The 11,728-nt window shown below is 39.5% G+C and overlaps 2 protein-coding genes across 2 annotated transcripts; both read right to left on the bottom strand.

Annotated features, from left to right (window-relative positions):
- On the bottom strand, window positions 1–1,226 carry LOC131257570 (beta-1,3-galactosyltransferase pvg3-like). Its single transcript, XM_058258356.1, has one exon. It carries the CDS (start codon window positions 1,050–1,052, stop codon window positions 90–92), a length of 963 nt encoding a protein of 320 aa, XP_058114339.1. The 5' UTR covers window positions 1,053–1,226; the 3' UTR covers window positions 1–89.
- A 9,268-nt stretch (window positions 1,227–10,494) lies between these two features.
- Window positions 10,495–11,508, bottom strand: LOC131217168 (uncharacterized). Its single transcript, XM_058211965.1, has one exon. It carries the CDS (start codon window positions 11,459–11,461, stop codon window positions 10,523–10,525), a length of 939 nt encoding a protein of 312 aa, XP_058067948.1. The 5' UTR covers window positions 11,462–11,508; the 3' UTR covers window positions 10,495–10,522.
- Between the last annotated feature and the right edge of the window lie 220 nt (window positions 11,509–11,728).

An 11,728-nucleotide genomic window follows, 5' to 3' on the forward strand; every position in this document is an offset into this window, starting at 1 on the left:
TGAATACATGCACCAACCTCAATAAAATCTCAATGTTATTAATTTCAAGACATCAATCAGAAGAATTGAGAAAGATTATCAACCGTGCATTAAGGGATATGGTACATTTTAGATGGTTTAAGCTGATCCGTGACGTTGAAGTATTGCAAGGTCCGGATCCATTTCGCTTGATCCTTAAGGCGATGGACGGCGATCGTGTCCGGAATGAACTCATGCGAACACGGGTCCACGGCGACATCGGCCGGGTAATTGTACATGGCCGGCTTGTTATTGTACCTGTTCTTAGCCCGACCACCTTTGTGTAGCCACTCACCAACGATCCGATCCTCCATCCCAGTCGTTTGATTCTTAGGTATGTCCGATGATCGGATCCATGCGACTAGATCCCACGAAAGCGTGTACCCCATACCCGACATGTAGTGCCCGAAAGGGTTCATTTCACGACATGGGATCACAAAACCATGATACATGTCCTCTCTTGGCAATGGCATCAGTGAATCGACCAATCGATCCAACCTTAAGTAGATGTCATCATCGGCCTTCATCACGTAGTCGTAGGGACGATCAGAGCCGTCTATTTGATCGAGTATCTCCGGTAAGCTAGAGAAGTATGTATAGGTCTTACCATTGTTCATGTTCTCAGTGCAATTGAGGATGATTATATCGTTGTAGCGCATGATCTCAAGTGCTACAAGGACCATCTGATCCTCATTGGTGAGGTTGCAAAACACAAACTTCACGTCCACCTGCACGTTCGCCGGAGATTGTATGCCGTAGACAAGGCGGAGCAGGTTGCGACGCCGGTACTTGTCAGGCAGTGTCATGATTCCGATGAGTAGCCGGAAAGCGGGCCTTGGAGTTCCAGCTGGGGAGAGATGAGAGCTGTAGGTGACGTTGAGAAAGGAGGAAGGTCGGTTGAGGCCCACTAGATTTTGAAGGTGGATCTCGTTTTTGGACATGAAGAAGTTGACGATGGCGACCAGTAGGAAAGAGGACAGCCCGATCATGGCCCAATTGAAAGAAATCGACCATTGGCTGGGGGCCGGCTTCATGGATGGTGATAGAACTGGTGCAAGGATGATGAGAGGATTAGAGTCTAACAATAAGAAGAAAATGGCGATCAGATGGACTCATGTGGCAAACCATGTTCTAACCTTCACGTAAAGCAATGCTTTTGTAGTAGCCCACGTTGACATGATAAAGAGAATTTTCTATATGCAATGTTTGTATGCTAACTATCACATACAATGCTTTATTTCCCAGCAATGGTTGCTTTTGTAGAACATTTAAGCCGTTGAGAATGTGGGCTACACCATAGAGATCAACTGGGGATAAAATCTTACTAATCCAACCATCAGTTTGACCACACCTGGATTTGGATCAAATCGTCGGCTGTACATTGATTTCAACGGTGAACTGATGAGTGGAATAACCTGATTTTCGTCCCCATCTGATCTTTATCATGCGGCCCACCTTTTACACGGATCTGATGTTATGGAAACGTGACACGTTGGCTGGAAAGAAATTGCTTGTATGTGAAATTTCTCAAACGGAGTTGTGTGTGAGCATATTCCTTTGGAAAAGGTGGACGGTTTGCTTGCATTCTTACCAAATGGGGTGAAATTCCGTTTATGCCCATGAGATGATGGAAATATTATAATTTTTTGAGTCTTAGACGAGGGCATTTCAGTCATTTTAGGTTCTCCGTATGCCAAAATTGCGTCCCTTTGCATGTGGCCGTTGATACAGAAAGGGATATTTAACTTTGAGAAATGATCAAGCGTCCTAGTTACATTGGGACACTTGGACGGTCCAATCATGTCCATTAGCTCCAGCACACATTCGATGGACGACCGTGAAAAAATCAAAGTGACCCAATGATCTTGCCCAGCTATTATCTGATCACTGATCTATAAAAATGGGTGGCCTAGATCATTTATGTAAAAATATGTCCAAAGCCAACATTTGAGCAATCTATTTGTTGGATTCAAGCATGGATTTTATGGTTATAAATAAAGAATCATTTTCATGTGGCAATCCTAACCATTAGATCCACAACTATGGCAGCAGATTACTATCTCATTGTATGTAATAACAGTAGCAAATGGATAAGCTTGCCCATACAGTTAGTTTTAATAGAGTTGTAAAGTTTGAAATTGTTATTTTAAAGTTGTATATTAATCTATTGTATATGTATATATAGGACATAAAGTTGTACATGTACAGCTATGTATATGTATTCTATGTGGGGCTATCAATAGTCCGGGCTCGGGCACGCCAGAATCATAATTTTGAATAGGCCTAGCTAAGAACAATTCAAAATCTAGGCCAAATACTAACTCCAAGCTTAGCTGTAAATAACCCTAATTTTATATTTTAATATTTCCCTTTTAAGTTAGAGCATGAAATGTAATCATGTTTATGTTGGAACACATATAAAGAAGATAGATAACAATCCACATGGATCACCACTCTCTCTCATATGACATACTTGCATATTAGATTTTTAAATGTTATTTGTTAATAAATTGAGTTTTTGTTGTCCATTAAATCTTCTCTCTCTCTCTCTTTTTTTTTTTGATAGCTTGTTAGTACGCCTGCATCACACTTCACTGTTAGCCACCCCCACTAGGGAATCGATGCCAAGACCTAAGTGTTGAAACAAGGTATCTTTCACTCAGTCTACCACTTGAGCTATGGATCTGGGTGTCATTAAATCTTCTCTTAATGTACTTTAAAAATAACTTTTAAGTTTAGAGAGCTTGGAGAACATTTATTTAAAAAAAAAAAAAATCCCCAATAATGAAATATGAACACGGATGAGTAGATGGGATTGCAACTATCATTTACAAGCATTTGGTGCACTACAACACCACTAACTATTGGGATGTAATTATTGACACTTTGGGAATCTAATCCCCACTGTTTCTTGTGATATGGTCCACTTGTGCCTTCAATCTACCTTTTTTTTAAGCTCATGTCTTAAAATGATTTGTCAAATTTTATTAACTGTGTGATAAAACATATACATTAAGTCGGCACCCTTTAAGAACACTTGTTTGGTGGAGTAAGACCATGGGATGGTTTTCATTTTTAGTTGTCTAATAAACTGTCCACAACCAAATAAGTTTAATTTTTTTATTCAGTATACATATAAAATCGTATGAAAAATTGTACGGTTTCATTTGAATACTTATATGCCATTTATACAAATTATAAGTGCCAGTCCACCAAAGTATCAAGATATTTTATCCGGGAAAATATGGGGAGAAATTTCCGACTTTAAAACCCACCTTTTACCCACCGTCTTTTCCAAACGCTCCCAAACTAAACCCTTATGTACGGACATACTATTTTCAGACGAAAATACCCTTGCAATCAGTATGGTTGAACCATCCATAAACATATAGCTACAAATTATAACCGTAGCTATTGGTAGCATAGCCATTAGGGTCGCAAGATTTTGCACAGTACACTCTATAAACCTACCGTACCTATAGCTACGGTTATATCCGTAGCTATAAGTATACAAAATGGACGGTGTAACCGTGTTAAATGCAAGGGTTTTTTGGTCTGAAAATAATGTGTCCGTCCAGAATGGCTTAGGCCCGTTTGTTAAATCTGAAGTCTAAAGACCGAATCTGAAATTTGAAGCCTGAATATGAAATCTAAAGTCTGAATCTGAAATCTAAAGTAAAAAAACTTGTTTGATAATTATAGCTGAAGTCTAAAAATTAAGTACTGAATCTTAAACAAACTGTTTGTTAACAAACATCTTAAATGTCTGAAATATGTTAATTTAACACATTTGTCTCTATCTCTCATTTGAAAATATTTTACATTATAAAGAAATTATTTTTTATAAAATGAAAATAAAATCATTATATTTAATTTAAATAAACTAAAATACTTAATAAAAAAATTAAAAATCATTATAAGGCCCTCAATTCCTCTTAGCGGGAAGATTTTATAGGATTGAACACCAGTAGCAACAAAACCTTCAAATAAGCCTATCTTATATTTATATGCTATCCAAACCGGATAAAAAAAAAATAATCATATTGATATAAAACTTTTGTGACCCCAAAAAGGGTTTTAATGGTAGACGTTCAATCCCCCGTCACTTTTTGCGACTTACCTTCTCAAGCTTTAATATAAGCTTGCCAAATGGATGGATGATTTGGATATAACACATACCTCATGATGGGACTCATAGAACTTGTTGACGTCAATACAGCAGGTATATAGTTGGTGTGAGATACACCAACCAATCCATATCCTACTCGGACATGGATTAGCTACTTACATGTTGAATTTGGCTACCGAAGTGACGTCAGGCATATCCAAATATGTAGTTGACCCAGTGCCGAGATTGATGCCTATAGTTGGAACCTTTCTAAGGCTCACCATTATTTTTATTTGAAATCCAAATCCAACCTGTTCACAAGTTAACACGGGCATGAAAGAAGGGAAAAACAAATATAGGCTTGATCAAAAACTTTTATGGCCTATTTAAGTTTTTAATGGTGGCCGTTATTCTCCAACTGTTTTCTGTGGTGAGGTCCACTGGAGGTTTGGATTTGACTCATTCTTTACATCGTTACCTAAAATTATATTTCCAAATGGATGGACGGCATAGATACAAAACATACGTCATGATGAGGCCCACATAACTTGGTGACGTAACTTCGGTGGCAAGTCTCACTGCTCAACCTGTCAGTATCCAATCCACGTCCACGGAAACAGATTGGCTGCTCCTCACCAGCCAATGGCTGATGGTCGGTGCTATGTGAGCCCCACCATGATGTGTGTTTCATCCATGTCGCTCATCTATGTTTATAGATCATTTTATGGTATGAGACCAAAAATGAGGTATATCCCAATCTCAAGTGGACCACATTACAGGAAAACAGTCTTGAATGAACGTCAACCATTAAAAACTTTTTGGGGGCTATAAAAATTTTAGATCGAGCTGATCTTTGTTTTTTACATTCATCTAGGTCTATATGACCTAATCAACAGATTGGATGTCAAATAAACAGTATATTGGGCCTTAAGAGAATTTTAATAGTGAATATTCAATCAATATTGTTTTCCTGTGGCATGGTCCACCACAGATTTATATTCCTCTCATTTTTTATATCAAGCCCTAAAATGATCTTTAAAAATGGATGAATGGAATGGATGAAACACATGCATTATGTTGGGGCATAATGAAGTTTCATAGGTGAAAAGTTGATTTTGTATTGCACAAACAATCTAAAAAGAAAAAATTACTGTAGTAACTTGAAGTAAAAATTTTTATTTAATGAAAAATTTGCTGAACGCATTTTGTGTTCACCATTAAACCAAACTCTTATCATGGAAAGAATTCAGTAAAAAACCTCTTAATGCTTTTCTTATTGCGCATTACCGATGCATTAATAAACACCACTAAACATGAAATATTTTCTCCAATTTACGTTAAGTGCAAAAATTCAGCGTTAACAAAATGGGCCCTAGTTAAGGAAAATAAAGTTTGGAAGCATTTGGAAAAGTCGGTTGGTAAAAGGTAGAGTTTGCTAGTGACGTTTGCCGACGCACAAAATTCGGGATCAAATGGTAAAAGGTAGTTCAGTGATCAAGACCGTTGATCCGATGGGCCTCACTTTAGATTGGTGACATATAAAGTTATCTAGAATATTCAAATTTTAATCTTTTGACTTTCCTCGTTGAATCCAAACATTTATGGCCTTTCACCTCAACCATCAAATCATAGCCATTGATGGAAGGGTTTGATTTTGCTAACTCGTAAACTTTTCGATGTATCCCACGTTTGTAGCAAGAACTATCAAGACAACGGTTCAGATCATCAGTGATGACTCCAGATGTACGCATCGTGTTGGTCAGAAAACGTCAGCAGACTTACGCCCGCCGCTGACATTAAAAAAATAAAAAATAAAAAATGGACGGTGGATTTAGGACTACCTTGACTGACAATAAAAGGTCCTGTGTCAGCTATAAATAAGGTTTTTATGCACTTGCATTTGAGGAGTGATCCATAGACCCGCGCATCAGACGGATAAGGTGCCTACTCATGCTGATGCGGCAGGCATGTAGCATATCTGAACAGTTCATCATGTGGGCCCATGCTGAATGGGACCTACATAAAAATGAGGCCGGTCTTCTTGTGAGGTGGATAACGTGCGTCTGAGAAATGAATGGTGAAGAAGTAATGACCATTGATCCACATCCATCCTATATGTATGGCCCACTTGATAAGTAAAATCGCTTGATTTTTTAAGTTAGGGCACGCTCACCGTTCCTTCTGTTTGCGAACGGCTGGATCTTCTTACAAGCGGATCAAGTTCACACACATAGAGCAACTGGGTCCGCTCCACACAATCCCGTGGATGTAGCATTTACCTTTTCATCGAGAGCTTTACTAAGCCCGCGCGCGTGTGGAGTAATGTATGTACACGCCGCACATGTGTCATCATAGTACAATAGGTCCAAGATCCAATCTATCCATAAAAACGGAACCAGTGTATTGATATCATAACCCAAGAATACGGTTGATCCACTGGTCATTTGGGTCACAATTTTCAAAAAAAAAAAAAGAATAATGTATGACTGTTAAAAGCCTTCCAGAAGTTTTCAACCAATCCACCTGTTTCCAATATTGGGATCACATGCTAATTCGGTCATATCTATTTTTTGGAAAACGTGTACAAGTTAAGATTTTAATTTGCTTCATTTTTGGGATATAGTCCTACAATTATCTGTTAACATGGATTAATGGAGTGGATAAAATAAATAAATAACAGTAGACCCCACACAGTTTACTCAGTATGCTAAGGATACTGAGTTACTCAGTACGCAATCCGCTTCCAACTGGGTCCGCTCCACACAATCCCGTGGATGTAGCATTTACCTTTGTATCGAGAGCTTTGCTAAGCCCGCGCGCGTGTGGAGTAATGTCATGTACACGCCGCACATGTGCCATCATAGTACAATAGGTCCAAGATCCAATCTATCCATAAAAACGGAACCAGTGTATTGATGTTATAACCCAAGAATACGGTTGATCCACTGGTCATTTGAGTCACAATTTTCAAAAAAAGAAAATGAATAATGTATGAATGTTAAAAGCCTTCCAGAAATTTTCAACCAATCCACCTGTTTCCAATATTGGGATCACATGCTAATTGGGTCATATCTATTTTTTGGAAAACGTGTACAAGTTAAGACCGACCTGATGAATGGAGTAGATCTTGCACCTATATGCCATGCTCTCACGTATATGCGCTGGCACATATATGTCTTCTCATTTTGTTCAGGTAGACCACCATTCCATTGGAAACGGATGGGCAAGTCCCCCTGGCTGATGGTCGATGCTCTATGGGCCCCCCCATGATGTATATGTTTCATCCCTTCCATTCATCCAGTTTTGAAGATCATTTTATGGTTTCCCAAAAAAAAAGAGGGATATAAATCTTAGTGGACCACACCACAGGAAAAATTATTGATTGGATATCCACCATTTAAATCCTCCTAAGGCCCACTGTATTGTTTATTTGACATCCAATATGTTGATTAGGTCATAAATACCCAGATGAAGGGAAAAAAACAAAGATCAGCTTGATCCAAAACTTTTATGGCCCCCAAAATTTTTTAAATGGTCAACGTTCATCCAACACTGTTTCCTTTAATGTGGTCCATTTGAGACATGGATTTAACTCGTCTTTGGTTTAATATTGTAAAACTATCTAGAAAAATAGATGGACGGCATGGATGAAACACAGACATCATGTTGAGGCCCACAGAGCAGCGACCATCAGACATTGGCTGGTGGCAGGGGGCGTAGCCAATCCGTTTCCAATTCCAGAGTGCTGAGTGCTGCCACTGGATTTTAGTGGGCGGGCCTTAGGTGGATCCCCGGTCCACCGTGGTGGGTGGATTCCTGACTGTGGGGACCACCTTGATATATGTAGCTTACATCCAGGCCGTCCATCAGTTTTTACAGCTCAATTTATGGCATGATAAATAATAATAATAATAATAATGAAAAAGATCCAAATCTTAGGTGGAGCACACCGATGGAAACTGTGGTGATTGAATACTTACTATTAAAATCTTCATTGGGGCCATCAAAATGTATATTTGCCATCCAACGTCACGATCACCGGCATGAAGTGATCATACAAATATCATTTTTTATCCAAAATTTTTGTGGCACACAATAAATTAATTTTGAATGGTTAATCACCAGTGTTTTTTGTGATGTGGTTCAACTGATATTTTTTGCTTCATTTCAATTTAAAGTAGTTTTCAAAACGGATATTCAATGCCCTTGTAAGGCACTTACATCACCGCAGATGTTACGCGGCTCGAATGTGGGCTTTGCTCCTCTTTTCATGGTTTCATACGTGGGTTCGTTTCTTTTCATTTTTTTAAACATGCGTTTCTATCAACGAAACATTGGTCTACTTTGCCTGGGAATAAAAGCATACTTTTTTTTTCGCCCTTTACATACGCACTCACTCCCACACACTCAATCACAGTAGGATTTCACTATAATAATGGATACTTGAATCCATGACGTTGTTTTTAGGTTTTATGGTGGGGACTAAACACCTACTTTTAAAAACTACTTATGGGAGCAGTAAATGTTATGAATGAAGCTGATATTCATGCTTTCCCTTCATGTCAGTTTATATGAACTTATGAGTTGGTTAGATGGCAAATAAACATCACGGGCCCAAGGAAGGTTTTAACTATTTGAACCATTATCACCACTGATTCATGTGGTGTAATCTTCTTGAACATTGGATATGGCTTATTTTTTGGCTTATGGTCTAAAAACAAAAACAAAACAAAACAAAAAAAAAAAAAAAACCCGGGCAGCATAATAAAAGCCAGATCTCAAAAGAGCCCATGAACATATTATTGCTCAGGCAGAGCAGGAATCCACCTTAGACAAAGGGCAAAATAGAAGAGGATTGGAATTGCTTGTACACCTATCGTTTTTTGTGATGTTTATAAAATGATGGACGGAGAGAATTTGCCACGATCATTTCCGTGGGCGCACACAGCTTCCAACCATGAACTTCTGCAATTCGATCCCTTCTGTTCAACTTTTATTCCTTCAAAGTCAAATGAATGCTATTTCGGCCGTATGTTGAAAGGTAGGCATTTATTTAAGATTAGCGAAGGCTAAAAGCATAAGGCCTTATTTAAAATTCCCATAAAAGACAAGTCCTTATAATACAAAAACTCAATAAATAAAGTAGACACCGTATAGTGCTATGCTGGTGAGTCACTTGCCACTATTCTCACAATCCCCCAAGCCCGCCGTGATCTTTGTATTATATCCACTCCATCCATCCATTTTTCCACCTCATTTTAGACATAATCCCAAACAGGAGAGAGATCCAAAACTCAAGTGGGCCACACTACATAAACCGTGGGGATTAAACAACTGCAGCAGAAACTTTCTTGAAGGTCACGGAGGTTTTGGATCATGCTAATATCTGTTTTTGACCATGTGAAAAAGGTGGATGGCATATAAACAACACGGGGGCCACAACGGTTTCAAAGCCGGGCATTTAAATCCACTCTATTTCTTGTGGTGTGGCCTATTTGAGCTTTGGATTTCCCTCATATTTATAATATTATATTAAAATGAGCAGTTGATATTGATAGACGGAGTGGATATAATAAAAACATAACATTGGACCCCACAGAGCGAGTCCTGCAACCCCAGGCCAGGGGCAAGATGTGTCCATACAGACCCGATTGGGCTTGCAGTTTGTACGACTAGGTCCCATGATCCAAAACCTTGATAGTATGGTCCCATTGGGGAAGCATCCTAACCCTTCAACAGATTGCCAAAAAAATGGACAGCTTAGAAAGAAACTATCGCAACGGTTCACGTTCAACAAAAAAGATTCAGAATATTCTTTTGCTAGAATCCTCCAAACCTCAATGGTTTCGATCTCTGCAACAGTGGCCCACTCATGCAATACATCAAACTAGAAAGAAAGATTATATAAAATTCCTTAAATCTACAAACATCCCCAGCTTTGAAATGCTCGCTTCTACTTTCAACAGTTCTAATTAAAGCTGTTTTGTTAGGTATTCCCACACTTAGGAAATTAGAATACACCAACTACGGATTCCCATTAAAGGGATGCCATACATTAAGCCAACCTTAACCTACAACGCCGATGCGTGGGGCCCACCCTGATGTGTACATGAAATCCAATCCGTCCATCATGTGCGCGCCCCGTGTTCTCCTCAGCACCCAAAAATCAAGCATAGGCCAAAACTCAATTGGACCACACCACACAGGAAACGGTCAGGATGAGCGCGCTAGCATTAAAAACCTTCCTGGTTGTGTATGGGCCCACCATGTTTTGTGCATACCATCCAATCCATTCAGAAGATCCAGTCCTTCACAGTGGGCCCCACACAGCAGATTATTAGTTACAAACCTTTGTAGTGAATCCGGACTTTTTAAAAAAAATTAATCAAGTTCTAATCAAGGAATATGATACATTTTCGAGGGTTTAAGCTGATCAGTTACGTTGAAATATTTCAAGGTCCGGATCCATTTCTCTTGATCCTTAAGCCGATGGACCGCGACCGTATCCGGCACGAACCCATGCGCGCATGGGTCCGAACCAGCTGGATAATTGTACATAGCTGGCTTAGCATTATACCTGTTCTTCCCACGGTTACCTTTATGTAGCCACTCTCCAACTAGCTTATCCTCCGTCCCGGCCACGTGATTCTTCGCCACATCCGAAGATCGGATCCACTCCACCAAATCCCAAGACAGCGCATACCCCATACCCGACATGTATCGCCCGATCGGATTCATTTCCCGACATGGAATAACAAAACCATAGTACATATCTTCCCTTGGCAGCGAAATCAGGTTGTCCACTAATCTATCTAGTCTAAAATAAACATCATCATCGGCTTTCATAACATAATCATACGGACGATCTTCACCATCCGTTCGATCTAATATCTCCGGCAAGCTAGAGAAGTACGTATACGTCTTACCGTTGTTCATGTTCTCTGTACAATTGAGTATGATGATATCGTTGTAGCGCATGATTTCAAGTGCTACAAGTACCTTTTGATCTTCCTTTGTGAGGCTACATAACACGAATTTCACATCCACCTGCGCGTTGGATGGAGATTGTACGCCGTAGACGAGCCGGAGCAGGTCGCGGCGCCTGTAGAGATCTGCCCTTGTCATGATTCCGATGAGGAGTCGAAGAGTGGGAGGCGGTTGGGATTCTCCCTTTCTAAAGATGAACGAAGATCGACCGATGTCTACTAGATTTTGAAGTTGGATTTCGTTCATGGATGAGAGGACGCAGATGATCGTGACTAGTAGGAATGAGGAGAGGATGAGGGTGGCTCGCTTGAAAGAAAATGAACGGTCGACCGTCGCTGCTGGCTTCATAGCTGGTGCTAGAACTTGTGAAAGGATTGTGAAGATAAGAGGGATATTAATCAGAAGAAGGTGGGATTTATGGTCACTTTCGTGCTTTTTATTAGTCCACGTTGACGTGGAAAATAGTAGGTATTGCTTTGATTTTTAGTAGATGGGGTTTAAAATTCCATTTCTACCCATGGAGACTTTAGAAAAAACATTGACTTCGTTGTCTCGTGGAAGGTTGTTTTAGTTATTTTAAAATGGAGGGTCACATCCTTAACATCAGCTGCATCG

The sequence above is a fragment of the Magnolia sinica genome, chromosome 10 (genome assembly GCF_029962835.1).
Source record: "Magnolia sinica isolate HGM2019 chromosome 10, MsV1, whole genome shotgun sequence".
NCBI classification, from domain to species: Eukaryota; Viridiplantae; Streptophyta; class Magnoliopsida; order Magnoliales; family Magnoliaceae; genus Magnolia; species Magnolia sinica.